This window comes from Oncorhynchus masou, unplaced genomic scaffold (genome assembly GCF_036934945.1).
Source record: "Oncorhynchus masou masou isolate Uvic2021 unplaced genomic scaffold, UVic_Omas_1.1 unplaced_scaffold_931, whole genome shotgun sequence".
Taxonomy (NCBI): Eukaryota; Metazoa; Chordata; class Actinopteri; order Salmoniformes; family Salmonidae; genus Oncorhynchus; species Oncorhynchus masou.
This window is the reverse complement of record NW_027015794.1, coordinates 162,600-178,878: the sequence shown is the minus strand read 5'-3', so window position 1 is coordinate 178,878 and position 16,279 is coordinate 162,600. Positions and strand designations below refer to the sequence as shown.

The window sequence follows — 16,279 nt, the reverse complement described above, 5'->3', positions numbered from 1 at the left end:
TGTGTGTGTGTGTGTGTGTGTGTGTGTGTGTGTGTGTGTGTGTGTGTGTGTGTGTGTGTGTGTGTGTGTGTGTGTGTGTGTGTTAGAAACAAGGTCCCTTGGCATTGTGTCCATTTCAAGTTTTCAACAACAATAAAACAGCCATCTAAATAATGTTTCTCAGCCTTACACACTGTTGAGTTCCCTCTGCTATTCAATGTACAACAGTAGTATTCTGTAACAAGCAATACGTGTTAAATATGTGTCACGGTCAATCACGACAGCCACTTTATGAAAGACCTTTACTTATGGCTAAACAGTTTCTGCCCATCTTATTAATCAATGCTGTGGGCTTAAGGATTTACATGCCAGATGGATGATCTACCCATGGAGGGAAAACTTACAGAGCTTTGATGGAGCAGGCAAGCGTCTTTGTGATGGTGAATTGGAAACGGATAATGGTCAGGGCTAACCGGACCCTTTATCTGTAAGAAATAGTAAAAAAAATGTTGAATTATAACGTGTGTTAAAATGTAATAAATATTTTGAATTAAATCAATGGTTTTAAAAATGTGTCTCACCATTTAACGAAAAGGGAAGCTGTCTTTTCTCTCACGCCAGGGTCTGTCCCCGAGAAATGTAATGTCTTTTTAAAAAAAACATGTATTATTTTATAGTCTTTCCTACAATGTTATGTTATAAACATTACTGGTTATTAAAGTTTGTAATGATGTACAACTGTAGGCCTCCAATGTTTTTACATAAAACACTCGTGATGCATGTTTAAATATTAGTCACATTTGGTCATTAATTCTAACATGTCTTAAAAAAGTTTGTACTAAAAATGTTGGAATTAAATAAAAGTAATTTAGCTGTGTCTGCACTCTGACCTGTTATCTCAATGACATACTTATGAAATGTCCTCCGAAATGGATTGAAAAATGGCCCATTTCTGGACAATAAATAGACAGGCAGAGGGTTCAAGAAAAGCAGATGCTCCTGGTGAGGCTCGAACTCACAACCTCGGCATTGCTTCGCTGCATACTGCTGTATAAGTACCACGCGCTAACCGATTGCGCCACAGGAGCCTGATACACTGATTACCAATGTTTGTGTGTGTGGGGGTAAAAATGTTGAATTATAACATTGCCCAGGCATACGCACTCAGAGCACTTTATCTCTGTAGAAGATCGTTTGAAACCAAGGTTTGCACTATCATGCATACAGCATGTCCAGATATCTGCCGACCCCCGGGGTTAAACATTGATATTTCTAATCAGCGCCCCCCCCCCCCCCCGGTTGTAGACAAAATGTCTCGACATCCCCTCCTGTTGTTTGAATTCACTGCCTTTGTTCTCTAAACCAAATATACAGGGTGTTGGATACATGATATTTCCCGAAAAAATGTCAACACTGCCCTGTAAACTCATTCCGTACATTCTCTAGCTAGGGACACGAACGCGGAGCGAGTCTAGTGGAGCATATACTTTAACATTATGTTAGCACAGCTTTAGCACAGGCCAACAGCCCCGAATATATAGTGGCCAGGACAGATAACAAAGATAGTCTGTGAATCCCTCCTAATGGATATTTCTGAAGGCTACTGGACATAAGTGATTGGGGAAGCGACTGTTAGACGGGGATTCTCAGAAGCAAACCTTCGCCCTGTCCGTTACGTAGCCCTTCACCATCACACAATTTTCGGCGTAAGTCCAAATAACCGCAAGAATATTGAGATAGTTAAAAAACGAAAAGTGTGCACTCTGAACGACTCCGGAAGAGCAGATGAAACAGATGCTATTCTACGTTTTTGTACTGACGGCCTTACCCTAAACACCAGGCAGCAGTCAGCAGGCAGCAGTCACCAGGCAGTAGACACCAGGCAGCAGACACCAGGCAGCAGGGAGCAGACACCAGGCAGCAGACACCAGACACCAGGCAGCAGGCAGCAGACACCAGGCAGCAGACACCAGGCAGCAGGGAGCAGACACCAGGCAGCAGGCAGCAGACACCAGACACCAGGCAGCAGACACCAGGCAGCAGACACCAGGCAGCAGGCAGCAGACACCAGGCAGCAGACACCAGGCAGCAGTCACCAGGCAGTAGACACCAGGCAGCAGACAGCAGGCAGCAGACACCAGGCAGCTGACACCAGGCAGCAGGCACCAGGCAGCAGACACCAGTCAGCAGACAGCAGGCAGCAGACACCAGGCAGCAGGCAGCAGACACCAGGCAGCAGACACCAGGCAGCAGACACCAGGCAGCAGACACCAGGCAGCAGACACCAGGCACCAGGCAGCAGGCACCAGGCAGCAGGCACCAGGCAGCAGGCACCAGGCAGCAGACACCAGGCAGCAGTCACCAGGCACCAGGCAGCAGACACCAGGCACCAGGCAGCAGGCACCAGGCAGCAGGCACCAGGCAGCAGGCAGCAGACACCAGGCAGCAGACACCAGGCAGCAGTCAGCAGACACCAGGCAGCAGGGAGCAGGCAGCAGGCAGCAGGCACCAGGCAGCAGTCAGCAGACACCAGGCAGCAGACACCAGGCAGCAGGCACCAGTCAGCAGGCAGCAGTCACCAGGCAGCAGTCCCAGAACAGATTAAACGATAATCGAGGAATCCTTCCTTCCTCATGGAACTGTTTTGAAGGGGAGCTGAATATTCAAGGTGGTGTGTGTATATAGATATATATTATTTAAGAATGATAGGTATTAATTCTAGGCATTTACATGTATATTTTTAAAAATTAAGAATATTTATACAATGAAACAATGTTTTTTATTCATACCGTTTGTAAACAATAGCTTCTGCCCTCTTAGGGTCTACTTGACCCGCTTATTGATGAGAAAGTATGATTAGAAACCAAGGCCACCTATATTTATATTCAATCTGTGATTAGAAACGATAATTAGAAGCTATGACAATATACTATATAAACAACTATGAAGAGAGGGCTGTGTGTGCGTGAACGATGACCTATTATTTAAGTGTGGAATATATTCTCTCTCTCTCAGGCTATGAAAAAGACAAAAGATAGGACATTGACTCCTGAGTGTTGAACTTATGCCAAATGTCAACGTAGACAACTTACAAGAAAGTGTTTACCAGGCTGTGATGAAAACACTTTAAAGGAGCTCTAATTCAAACATGCAAGGCTATATATTTGATACAATTACCCCCTTTAAAACTGTTGCTGCAATATCACTTCTCAATGTGTACATTTCAAGCTTTCAACAACAATAAACCAACCAGCTCAATAATGTTTCTCAGACTAACACACTGTTGAGTTTCCTATTTACTAAAGAAACAACCACTAAGACAAAACACAAAGAGTTGTAATATAATCTGTATACGTCATGTATATGTCATTCTATACGGAAAACAGGTACATTCTGAAAGATTGTGATGTTGATGTGATTTTTAATTCATCTCTCAATTTAGGATAATACTGTTTATTTTATACTTTACTTCAATTGTATTAATTATCATGTCTCATACCCGGCTAATACACTACCAAGCCATGCAAACAGCTATGGAATTAACCCAGAACAGGTGTGTGTCTTTTTTGGATCAATAATTGATCAATAATTCCCAATAGGCTTGTGTCCTATTTTACCAGTGACTGCATTTATACTGTTATTCATACTAAGATACTATTCATGGACCAAGATATTTTTTGTTGCCTTTGTACATGTTTATTCATTGGTTTTTGAGTCTGTTGATTGGTCGGTCATTGGGTTCATTGGTTGTACGATATGTTCAAATCAAACCGAGCATTATTTATGAAGCACATTTCAGACACGGATGCAATGCAGTGCGCTTCGCACTGGAAAACGAATGAAAAAAAAACTGAAAGACTAATGAGCATTCTAAGGAAGTGACGTTGATTAAAATAGTAAGGACTGGATGTAATATCCAATGGAAAATAACATAATTGTACCAACATTTTTTCAGTTGGTAGCATAAATATTAATGATTACAAAATGTTACATGAATTGAAAATATGCTGAAATATCAAAACAGAATGTACACTCCTTCGCTTCGCAATACTTCACTTAATGGTGAGGCATGGAATAATAAAACATGTATATTTTGTCAGGCTGTTTGAAATATGAGGTGATTTGAGTTCTTGCTTCTTCAGTAGTGGAACAAAGACAATTAGCACTTGAATGTAGTTTTAGAAATACTGGAGTGATGTAGATTTGTTTATAAAATGTATTATAGACCAATTTATTATACTATCCCAAAACCAGAGGTAGATTGGACTTCGGCATAGTCTAGTTTTCAAAGTCATGTTGCTAGATGGGATAGTCTTGATTTCAAAGTCATGTTGCTAGATGGGATAGTCTTGTTTTCAAAGTCATGTTGGTAGATGGGATAGTCTTGTTTTCAAAGTCATGTTGCTAGATGGGATAGTCTTGTTTTCAAAGTCATTTTGCTAGATGGGATAGCCCCAATGTCAAAACAGTTTTAACGTGTCCATATCAATCACCAAATATGCAGAAACAGTTTGAGATATATTGAGAACCTAAACATAAAATGTGCTATGTACACAAACATCTGCCACACATATTACTTGTATCTTTTTTAAACAAGCACCTTATAAACTGCACAAGCACCAAAAACACTGTTGTTTTGACAAGTAGTAATAAATCACTGATATCGATTAGGGGGGAAATCAGGTTGTACGTGCTGTTGAAACGAACACAACTAAACAAAACACCTGAAAATGGGAGATATCTTTTGCCTCACTGGTGAGAGGACAACCTGCAGAAGACAGTCAGCTGCATTTTGGAGGGATGCGTTTCAATTATATGTCTCCAAAATTAAACTAACAGCTCAAACACGACACGGAATCTGAGAATAATGTGTACATCACTGGTTGGAGGACAATTTGTAGAAAACAGCTAGCTACATTTTGAAGTGATGCATTTTAATTCACAACGAGGTAAGGGTAACGCAACACTTTTTTGGTTAAATACCCTTTCAATAAAATTTCAAAGAGCCTGGATTTTGCCCTGATGAGGCTCATATCCACATGACACTTAAACCAACAGAACGTCGTTAAAATACTCCTACTACAATGTTAAAACATTCTATATTGTAACATTATTTCATTGATATCATGAAACAACTTCTTCATGTATGTATTTTCTGATGTTTAATCAGAGATCTTTTAGCAGAGTATCTCATGTGACATTGACTACAGGTATGAGGTTTCTCTCCTGTGTGTGTCCGCTGGTGCATAGTGAGACTGCTAGATGTAACAAAACTCTTCCCACATTGATCACAGCTATAAGGTTTCTCTCCTGTGTGTCCCCTCTGGTGTGTTTTCAGGCTGCTAGATGTTCCAAAACTCTTCCCACATTGATCACAGCTATAAGGCTTCTCTCCTGTGTGTGTTCTCTGGTGTGATTTTAAATGTCTTGATGAAACAAAACTCTTTCCACAGTCAGAGCAGTGGTAAGGTTTTTCTCCTGTATGGATTCTCTGATGTATTTTAAGATCTGCTAAAAAGATGAATTTCTTCCCACAGTCAGAGCAGCAGTGAGGTTTCTCTCCAGTGTGTATTCTCAGGTGTGCTATCAGGTTGCCTGAGTGAGAAAAATTCTTCCCACATTGATTACAGCTATAAGGCTTCTCTCCCGTGTGTGTTCTCTGGTGTGATGTTAAATTTCCTGAGATAACAAAACTCTTTCCACAGTCAGAGCAGTGGTAAGGTCTCTCTCCTGTGTGTGTTCTCTGGTGTATGGTCAGACAGCTAGATGTAACAAAACTCTTCCCACATTGATCACACGTATAAGGCTTCTCTCCTGTGTGTTTCTCTGGTGTATGGTCAGGTGGCTAGATGAAGTAAAACTTTTCCCACACTGATAACAGCTGTAAGGCTTCTCTCCTGTTTGTGTTCTCTGGTGTATTTTTAGTGAATCTGATCTTAAATAACTCTTCCCACAGTCAGAGCAGTGGTGATAATTCTTCCTTGTGGGTTTCCGCTGGTGTTTCTTGAGGTGTTCTGATGTAGAGAGACTCTCCTCTGCCTCGTCAGCATCATGATGTTGTTGAGGCTCCCCAGAAGATCCACAATAGTCACATCCTTCTCCTGTGTGAACAACAAAGTCAGACAGATGGTTAAAGACCCACAACAGCATAAATCCACTGTATCATTCAGCTAAAAGGTGATGCCCAGGATGTTGTACAACAATTGAGGTCTGTAATGAATGTTTAAATGCTTTTACAAACTAAATTGACTATTGTCTTAAGACAGTCAAGTGATCAAAATTTTTTAGGCCTCCTGGGTGGCGCAGTGGTCTCTGGGTTCGAGCCCAGGCTCTGTCACAGCTGGCCGTGACCGGGAGGTCCATGGGACGACGCAAAATTGGCCTAGCGTCGTCCGGGCTAGGGAGGGTTTGACCGGTAGGGATATCCTTGTTTCATCGCGCACTAGCGACTCCTGTGGCGGGCCGGGCGCAGTGCATTGTGCCAGATGAGATTCGGTTTCCAATAAACACCCCTTTCTGTGTTTGCAAACATTGCCACAAGAGGGCAATTTGGTTGCAGAAATTCCTCCATGCTAATGAGGAAACCACTAGTTATGGATGTAGTATATCTGGTAATGAGGAAACCAGTAGTTATGGATGTAGTATATCTAGTAATGAGGAAACCACTAGTTATGGATGTAGTATATCTGGTAATGAGGAAACCACTAGTTATGGATGTAGTATATCTGGTAATGAGGAAACCACTAGTTATGGATGTAGTATATCTAGTAATGAGGAAACCACTAGTTATGGATGTAGTATATCTGGTAATGAGGAAACCGCTAGTTATGGATGTAGTATATCTGGTAATGAGGAAACCACTAGTTATGGATGTAGTATATCTGGTAATGAGGAAACCACTGGTTATGGATGTAGTATATCTGGTAATGAGGAAACCACTAGTTATGGATGTAGTATATCTGGTAATGAGGAAACCACTAGTTATGGATGTAGTATATCTGGTAATGAGGAAACCACTAGTTATGGATGTAGTATATCTGGTAATGAGGAAACCACTGGTTATGGATGTAGTATATCTGGTAATGAGGAAACCACTAGTTATGGTGAGCGAAGGTTTTAGTTTTTCACAATGTATTCTGAATATTACTACACATCAAGATCGTAGGCTGCAAAATTAGCCTCCATTTCCAGGTTGCTTATGAGAGCATTTAACTTTGATTATAATCGTGAGGCTCGTTATAATGTCCTGCAAAATATAATGTTTGTGTCATTGTCACAAATCAACCGCTTTGTCGGAACTAGAAGCGCAAAACATTTCGCTACACTCGTATTAACATCTGCTAACCATGTGTATGTGACAAATAAAATTAGATTTATACTTTTTTTTAAATACTTCAACCAGTAAAAATGCTATTTTGCAACCAGCCTATCAATGAGTGTTAGCATTCAAGCTAATAAAAATAATTTTAAAAATAATTGCAGATTTCCCTTTTAACAACCACACATCAGTTCAACAACTGCAGAGTTCCCCTTTAACAACCACACATCAGTTCAACAACTGCAGAGTTCCCTTTTAACAACCACACATCAGTTCAACAACTGCAGAGTTCCCTTTTAACAACCACACATCAGTTCAACAACTGCAGAGTTCCCTTTTAACAACCACACATCAGTTCAACAACTGCAGAGTTCCCTTTTAACAACCACACATCAGTTCAACAACTGCAGAGTTCCCTTTTAACAACCACACATCAGTTCAACAACTGCAGAGTTCCCCTTTAACAACCACACATCAGTTCAACAACTGCAGAGTTCCCCTTTAACAACCACACATCAGTTCAACAACTGCAGAGTTCCCCTTTAACAACCACACATCAGTACAACAACTGCAGAGTTCCCCTTTAACAACCACACATCAGTTCAACAACTGCAGAGTTCCCCTTTAACAACCACACATCAGTTCAACAACTGAGTTTATGTTTTCAGAAAGTACTTACTGGTGTTAATCAGCATCAAGAATAAAGTATTTTGCAAATATCACAACCAAATATACAAGATATTACCTTAGCGACTGTTTCAAGTAATAATCAAAACAAAAACAACAGTTGCCTATGACAACCGCAAAAAAAAATACAAAAAAATATTCAGAACTAATAACCGCACTGTCAATCAAGTGAACACCGCTTGTCTCATTGGTGAGTAATGGTGGTTGATCTTCGTGGTATAATTGACGTGTTGCGTAGCCAATATGTAATGTAGAATGATGAAACAAGTTTGGTTGTCTTCTAGAGTGTCTGGGGGATTGCACAGGAACCAAACTTGACCGGGTTAAACAACGTTTTGCCGATTAGATTTCATAAATTGTTTTGTTGCAAGTTCAAAGAGTCTGGAATTAATGCAAAACACTGGATATAAAACAAAACACTGGATATTATCAAACAAAAGTATGCTACATTTTTATCTCTGCGATGCAGCAACTGTCCAGACCTTGGGACAGTTTTTCCTGTAGAAGTTCAACAACAAAGATGTCACTCTGCCAAAAAAAAAAGCCACAATCAAATCAACCAACCAATCTGCAGCTCAAACAATAAAGCGCCATTCCGCCACTTCATAAACGTTTATGATGTAACAATGATGTGATGATGTAATTACACATTCCACCACTGTTTAGGTAATAAGATGGTGATGGATGCGGCTGGAGAAATGTAACTACTCTAAAATTCCATCCACGATATCAACATTCTAGTTTTAACCACGTTCTGAGGCTACACAGTGTTGGTTTACACCACAAACCCTTGACGTGCCTTATCTATATAAACTGGTTACCAACGTAATTAGAACAGTAAAAAGTTGTCATACTCGTGGTATACGGTCTGATATACCATGGCTGTCAGCCAATCAGCATTCAGGGCGGGAACCACACAGTTTATAATCTTCAAAAATCAATGGCTATAAATAAATAATTTAAAGGCAACTGTAGATTTCCCTTTTAAAACCACACATCAGTTCAACTGCAGAGTTTATGCCTCTGTTTTTACGACACTTACTAGTGTTTATCAGGCCCCGGTTTCCCAAAAGCATTTCACGGCGAACTTCATCTGTAGAACCATGCCGAGACGCCTTAAGATAACTTTGGGAAACGGGGCCCAGATATCCAGTTTCCTCCTCCCCCTTTTTCGATGTAACAGTCATCTCATCCTCCTCTTCTTTTACTGTAACATCCTCCTCCTCTTTCACTCTGAACGCGTCTTCCTCTTCTTTCACTATAACAGCTTCACCCTCTACTTCTATTTTTACTGTAACAGCTTCACCCTCTACTTCTATTTTTACTGTAACAGCTTCTTCTTCCTCTTTTACGAGAGTTTCTTTCTCCGTCCAGCAGACCTCCTCTTCATTATCAAGAGGGGAGTAGTTTAGTGAACTCATGGTCGGAGATGTTAGCTAGCTATGCTAACGCTAACTTAACAAGCCCACTAGCTGACTAAACAACAACACCGCAAATATGACATTAAAGTGGATAACTAACTAGACGACAGAAGTGTGTTTAAAAAACTGTGTATAATATACACTAAAGCGTCTAAAGAGCTTTATTGGTTCGTCTATTTTGTCCTAAGCTACGGAGGTGTCTGACTCACTGTTGCTGCTGTTGAAAGAAGAGTTCCGTCCACTACATTATACGTCACACCAGCAGCATCGGCTTAAAGTCCCACAATGCTTTTTGCTGACTGGAGTAAAACGCAGTTGAGTAAAATATATATTATAGCGTGACGTGTAATCTAGTAAACAGGACGCTTCTTCAACAACAGCAGCTAGTCAGCCACATTGTTAGCATGCAACTGACATTATACGGTCAAGACTGGAGTTAAGTCCTGAATTAGGTCTTAATTGTTTAACATGTTACTCATTAAGCAGACGCAGATCGCCTTACATTAGCATATGCATACATTTTCGTACTGGTCCCGCGCGGGTATCAAACCAACAACCCTGGCGTTGTGTGCTCCATGCTTTACCAACTGAGCTACACGAAACTATTATCACCTCATGTATCCTCATGTATTCGTAACGTACATATTCACATGTAGCTACAGGTCTGCATTAAACTACTCTAACAGTATATATTCATAATGTACATATTCACATGTAGCTACAGGTCTGCATAGACGAAAGTATTGGCTGTAAAGAAGTCAGACAAAACATATTTGCTCATCTTTAAATGAATAAACAATGTAGTGAATATTTTTCTAAACTGCGTTACCCATTCCAGTCAGATGACGGCGATGCACGACCTTCAGATGTTGACGTCATATCTAGTGGACCAACACGACACCGGAAGCTGTTTCACCAACACGGATACTGATTCATTCAACCACCTCTTTAGCCTTGTAGCCAACATACAACCGAAAACATTAAAGCTCTTTAGACCATTTTTGTGAATATTGATCTCGGTGTTTTTAACACAATCCTCTTTATTATCTACTATTTAACTTAAAGTAATTTGCTTGTTAAATGTACAAATGTGTTGATTATACTGAGTCTAGCACTAAGCTTATCGTTAATGCTAGCTAGCCCGACCATGAACTCACTGAACGACTACCCTCCTGTTAAAGAAGAGGCTGTCTGCTGGGCGGAGAAAGAAGCTCTGGGACTGAACATTGTCCTGAAAGAAGAGAAAGATGTTACAGTAAAAAGAGAGGAAGAAGCTTTCAGAATGGAAGAGGAGGCTATCAGTGTCACATTGAAAGAAGAGGACGATGTTACAGTGGAAGAAGAGAAAGAGCATTTTAGAGTGAAAGAGGCAGAGGGGATAGAGGCTGTCACAGTGGAAGAAGAGGAGGGGATAGAGGCTGTCACAGTGGAAGAAGAGGAGGGGATAGAGGCTGTCACAGTGGAAGAAGGGGGAGTAGAACATTTCAGAATGAAAAGGGAGGAAGAGGAGGCTGTCACCTTGAAAGAAGAAGAGGAGCGTGTTTTGGGAGATGAAGGAGAGGAAGAGGAGAATGAAGATCTGATTAACACCAGTGAGTACTGTCTTAAAAACATGTCCAGAAACTCTGTAGTTGTTGAACTAAGGTGTGGTTTTAAAGCCAAAGGACATTGCACCTCACCAGAACCCCAAATATAAGCTTGTAAACAATGACAATGTAAACAAACACTGTATTTGACTCAAAACGGTTTTAAAACCATCATTTTGATCTCATGGTGGGTCCTTGCATCCACAGCTCTGTCTATGAATTAGAGATGTTCCGTTTGTTCAAACCCTCAGCTACTCTCCACTATCTGTTTATTAGGACAGTGGAGATATGTAACGTTTAAGTACCAAAAAGGAGTATGGTATTTATGTCTCTACCTTTCTCACTCATTATTATTCATGATTCTTTGATGATTATCCCTAATCATGTTAGCATCCACATTAATATACAAGTGTTCAGAAACATTTTCTATTCCTTGTGTGACTTCTATGATACGATACATTACTTACTGTTCATTTCTATTGGGTACAACATCATCTGAAACACAACCAAAACAAAACTTATCAATGTGATCGCCTCCCTGCACTCAGTCTTCCAATAGGATCCCTGATATAATGTAAACGTTATACATCACCCTCTCTCCCCTTATCAATGTGATCGCCTCCCTGCACTCAGTCTACCAATAGGATATAATGTACACATTATACATCACCATCTCACCATTCATTTCTATTGGGTACAACATCATCTGAAACACAACCAAAACAAACTGCAAATGTATCCAACAAGTTTGTAGAGTCACAAGCTTGATGTAGTCATTGTGTTCTAGGAATATGGGATCAAATTCTTTAATACACATATAAGTGAATTTGTCCAAATACTTATGAGGCATTCAAATGTAGGGACTAGATATTTTATTTCTAAATGGTAAAACTGATATGTATGAATATACCCTCAACTAAAAGGTGACATTCTGTTCCTTTGTCTCATATGAAACATTTGATCTCCAATCTAAAATAGTGGAGTATAGAGCCACATTAAACTGTTATCTTCCCTGTCTAGATAAATACGTAGGGGATCACAGAGCCACATTAAACTGTTATCTTCCCTGTCTAGATAAATACGTAGGGGATCACAGAGCCACATTAAACTGTTATCTTCCCTGTCTAGATAAATACGTAGGGGAGTATAGAGCCACATTAAACTGTTATCTTCCCTGTCTAGATAAATACGTAGGGGATCACAGAGCCACATTAAACTGTTATCTTCCCTGTCTAGATAAATACGTAGGGTATAAATAGTTTAAGCAATAAAGCCCGTATACCACAGGTATGACAACCTGATCAATAATACCACAGGAATGACAACCTGATCAATAATACCACAGGTATGACAACCTGATCTACATGAATCCATCTTCCACTTCATTAAAGCCACAGGGATGGATAAGCCACAGGGATCCACAGGGATGGATAACTCTGGAAAGAGGAGGGCAGATTACTGGTAGGAGTTACTCTACCCAATCACAGGGATGGATAACTCTGGAAAGAGGAGGGCAGATTACTGGTAGGAGTTACTCTACCCAATCACAGGGATGGATAACTCTGGAAAGAGGAGGGCAGATTACTGGTAGGAGTTACTCTACCCAATCACAGGGATGGATAACTCTGGAAAGAGGAGGGCAGATTACTGGTAGGAGTTACTCTACCCAATCACAGGGATGGATAACTCTGGAAAGAGATTACTGGTAGGAGTTACCCAACCATAGGGATAAAATGCAAATTAATTACTTAAAAATCATACAATGTGATTTTTGTTTTAGATTCCGTCTCTCACTGTTGAAGTGTACCTATGATAAAAAATTACAGACCTCTACATGCTTTGTAAGTAGGAAAACCTGCAAAATCGGCAGTGTATCAAATACTTGTTTTCCCCACTGTATATATCATTATTTATCATTATATATCATTAAACTAAACCTAACTAGTCTAAACCTGATAGTATAACAATAGTAGTAATTAATGTATTATATACAACACTTTTCATTACAAAGACAATCTCAGACTGTAAAAACTGCCAAAACTAACAAAACACATGTAGAGATCTGGCAGGTCTTGGTGATGGTCTTCCACAGCTTCAGATGATGTGTGTTGTTCAGTCAGGCAGTTCAGAAAGGCTGGGCAGTAGTTTAAAAGGAGGCTGCAACGATGGCACAGAGAGAGCAGCGATGTCATAGGGGGCGGCGATGTCACAGAGGGAGCAGCGATGTCACAGGAGGGAGCAGCGATGTCACAGGAGGGAGCAGCGATGTCACAGGAGGGAGCAGCGATGTCACAGGAGGGAGCAGCGATGTCACAGGATAGAGCAGCGATGTCACCGGAGGGAGCAGCGATGTCTCAGGCGGGAGCAACGATGTCACAGAGGGAGCGGCGATGTCACAGAGGGGGCAGCGATGTCACAGAGGGGGCAGCGATGTCACAGGAGGGGGCAGCGATGTCACAGAGGGGGCAGCGATGTCACAGGAGGGGTCAGCGATGTCACAGGAGGGAGCAGCGATGTCACAGGAGGGAGCAACGATGTCACAGGAGGGAGCAACGATGTCACAGGAGGGAGCAGCATCAGTCAGTTTCTCAGACCGGAGCTCTTCACCAGGCTCCTACTCGACATGGAGCCAGTTTTATCAAGTAGAAATTTCATTCAGGTCTCTATTAAGTATTTAACTAAATAATCTGTTTGTCTTTGGCAGGAGAGAGACTAGACTCTCACTCTGACAGCGGAAAGAGTCCTTCGGGGGGACCAGACCCAGTGAAACCCAAACCAGCGAGACAACACCACTGCTCCCATTGTGAAAAGATATTTTCCCTATCATGGGCCCTAAAAAGGCATGAGAGGACACACACAGGAGAAAGGCCTTTCCAATGTTCCCAGTGTGGAAAGAGTTTTACTTTGTTAGGAAACCTGAGGGAGCATAAGAGAATACACTCTGGAGAGAAACCTTACCACTGTTCCCAGTGTGGAAAGAGTTTCGCCTGGTTAGGGAGCCTGAAGCAGCATGAGAGGATACACACAGGGGAAAAGCCTTTCCAATGTTCCCAGTGTGGAAAGCGTTTTACCCGCTTAAGGAGCCTGGAGGAGCATGAGAGGATACACACAGGGGAAAAGCCCTACCAATTCTCCCTGTGTGGAAAGCGGTTTACCCAGTTCGGGACCCTAAAAGAGCACGAGACAACACACGCACAAGAAAAGCTCTACCAATGCTCCCTGTGTGGAAAGAGTTTTATCAATTTAAGACATCTGAATAAGCATGAAAGAATACATACACAGGAGGAGAAGTCATACGACTGCTCTCATTGTGGAAAGACATTTTCCCAGTTAGAGGACCTGAAAACACATGAGAGAATCGAGAGACTGTGTTCTGACTTATGTTTTTAACCTGAAAATTATGTTGTTTTTTTTATGCCAAATTAAATCATGTTGTTTATATGAAATCATTAACAAAATAGACCTACTTTTTTCAAGTTTTCATCTGGAGTTGATAAATACTATAAATGATAAATACTATACATGATAAATACTATACGAACTTTCATCCATTGCATACGAGTATAAACCCCTCTAATATTGTTCATTATATTTTTGGGATATTGCTAAATGTTAATTATTATATAGATGACTGGAGTTTTGGATTTCTTGATTCTAACCTTAAACCTCTTGGATTGGATGTGATCTGGCTTTTCACTAAATGAATTTGATTGAATACATGATTTAGATATTGCACCATGTAAATTATTGAATAAATGAATAGAATGTGCATTTCTTGATTTTGAACTTTGAAACCTCTTGAATTCAGTCGTTTTGTATAATTGAGTTAATATGTGATATGTGATGGCGTTTTTATAAAAACATTGATAAGTTGTTGATGTGAAAAATATGAATGTTCCCATCAATGTTATTCCACTATGTAGAAGCAGTATAGAGTTGTTTATTTATATATAGTATAGAGAGAGTGAAAGAAATGAAAAATAAAAAGTAGAATAAGGCTCCATGGTAGCTAATACAGTAGAGTAGAATAAGGCTCCATGGTAGCTAATACATTATAATAAGGCACCATGGTAGCTAATACAGTAGAATAGAATAAGGCTCCATGGTAGCTAATACATTATAATAAGGCTCCATGGTAGCTAATACAGTAGAGTAGAATAAGGCTCCATGGTAACTAATACAGTAGAGTAGAATAAGGCTCCATGGTAGCTAATACATTAGAATAGAATAAGGATCCATGGTAGCTAATACATTAGAATAGAATAAGGCTCCATGGTAGCTAATACAGTAGAATAGAATAAGGCTCCATGGTAGCTAATACATTATAATAAGGCACCATGGTAGCTAATACAGTAGAGTAGAATAAGGCTCCATGGTAGCTAATACATTATAATAAGGCACCATGGTAGCTAATACAGTAGAGTAGAATAAGGCTCCATGATAGCTAATACAGTAGAATAGAATAAGTCTCCATGGTAGCTAATACAGTAAAATAGAATAAGGCTCCATGGTAGCTAATACATTATAATAGAATAAGGCTCCATGGTAGCTAATACATTATAATATTATAAGGCTCCATGGTAGCTAAAACATTATAATAGAATAAGGCTCCATGGTAGCTAAAACATTATAATAGAATAAGGCTCCATGGTAGCTAATACATTATAATAGAATAAGGCTCCATGGTAGCTAATACAGTAGAATAGAATAAGGCTCCATGGTAGCTAATACATTAAAATAGAATAAGGCTCCATGGTAGCTAATACATTATAATAGAATAAGGCTCCATGGTAGCTAATACAGTAGAATAGAATAAGGCTCCATGGTAGCTAATACATTATAATAAGGCACCATGGTAGCTAATACAGTAGAGTAGAATAAGGCTCCATGGTAGCTAATACATTATAATAAGGCACCATGGTAGCTAATACAGTAGAGTAGAATAAGGCTCCATGATAGCTAATACAGTAGAATAGAATAAGGCTCCATGGTAGCTAATACATTAGAATAGTATAAGGCTCCATGGTAGCTAATACATTAGAATAAGGCTCCATGATAGCTAATACATTAGTCTCTGGTTTCGCGCCCAGGCTCTGTCGTAACCGGCCGCGACCGGGAGGTCCGTGGGGCGACGCACAATTGGCCGAGCGTCGCCCGGGTTAGGGAGGGCTTGTCTCATCCCGCACCAGCGACTCCTGTGGGGGGCTGGGCGCAGTGTGCGCTAACCAAGGTGGCCGGGTGCATGGTGTTTCCTCCGGCGCATTGGTGCGGCTGGCTTCCGGGTTGGA

At 40.6% G+C, this 16,279-nt stretch overlaps 1 protein-coding gene, 1 non-coding gene and 1 pseudogene across 2 annotated transcripts; 1 reads left to right on the top strand and 2 right to left on the bottom strand.

The window, feature by feature from the left end:
- Window positions 1-973: 973 nt before the first annotated feature.
- On the bottom strand, window positions 974-1,067 carry trnai-uau (transfer RNA isoleucine (anticodon UAU)). The gene is made up of 2 exons: window positions 1,030-1,067; window positions 974-1,009 (listed from the first exon to the last, which is right to left on the bottom strand). It is a non-coding gene; the product is annotated as a tRNA-Ile (tRNA).
- Window positions 1,068-3,170: 2,103 nt separating this feature from the next.
- On the bottom strand, window positions 3,171-9,652 carry LOC135538211 (zinc finger protein 501-like; annotated as a pseudogene).
- Window positions 9,653-10,348: 696 nt separating this feature from the next.
- Window positions 10,349-14,756, top strand: LOC135538213 (zinc finger protein 501-like). Its single transcript, XM_064964178.1, has 2 exons — window positions 10,349-10,997; window positions 13,696-14,756. The coding sequence occupies exons 1-2, from the start codon at window positions 10,535-10,537 to the stop codon at window positions 14,379-14,381; spliced, it is 1,149 nt and encodes a 382-aa protein (XP_064820250.1). The 5' UTR covers window positions 10,349-10,534; the 3' UTR covers window positions 14,382-14,756.
- Window positions 14,757-16,279: the final 1,523 nt, after the last annotated feature.

Excerpts from the sequence above, each read along its gene's own strand:
- LOC135538213 (XM_064964178.1), top strand. The coding sequence starts at position 10,535 with ATGCTAGCTAGCCCGACCATGAACTCACTGAACGACTACCCTCCTGTT. Across the intron at positions 10,998-13,695 it reads TGAAGATCTGATTAACACCA|GAGAGAGACTAGACTCTCAC; the intron begins GTGAGTACTGTC and ends TGTCTTTGGCAG.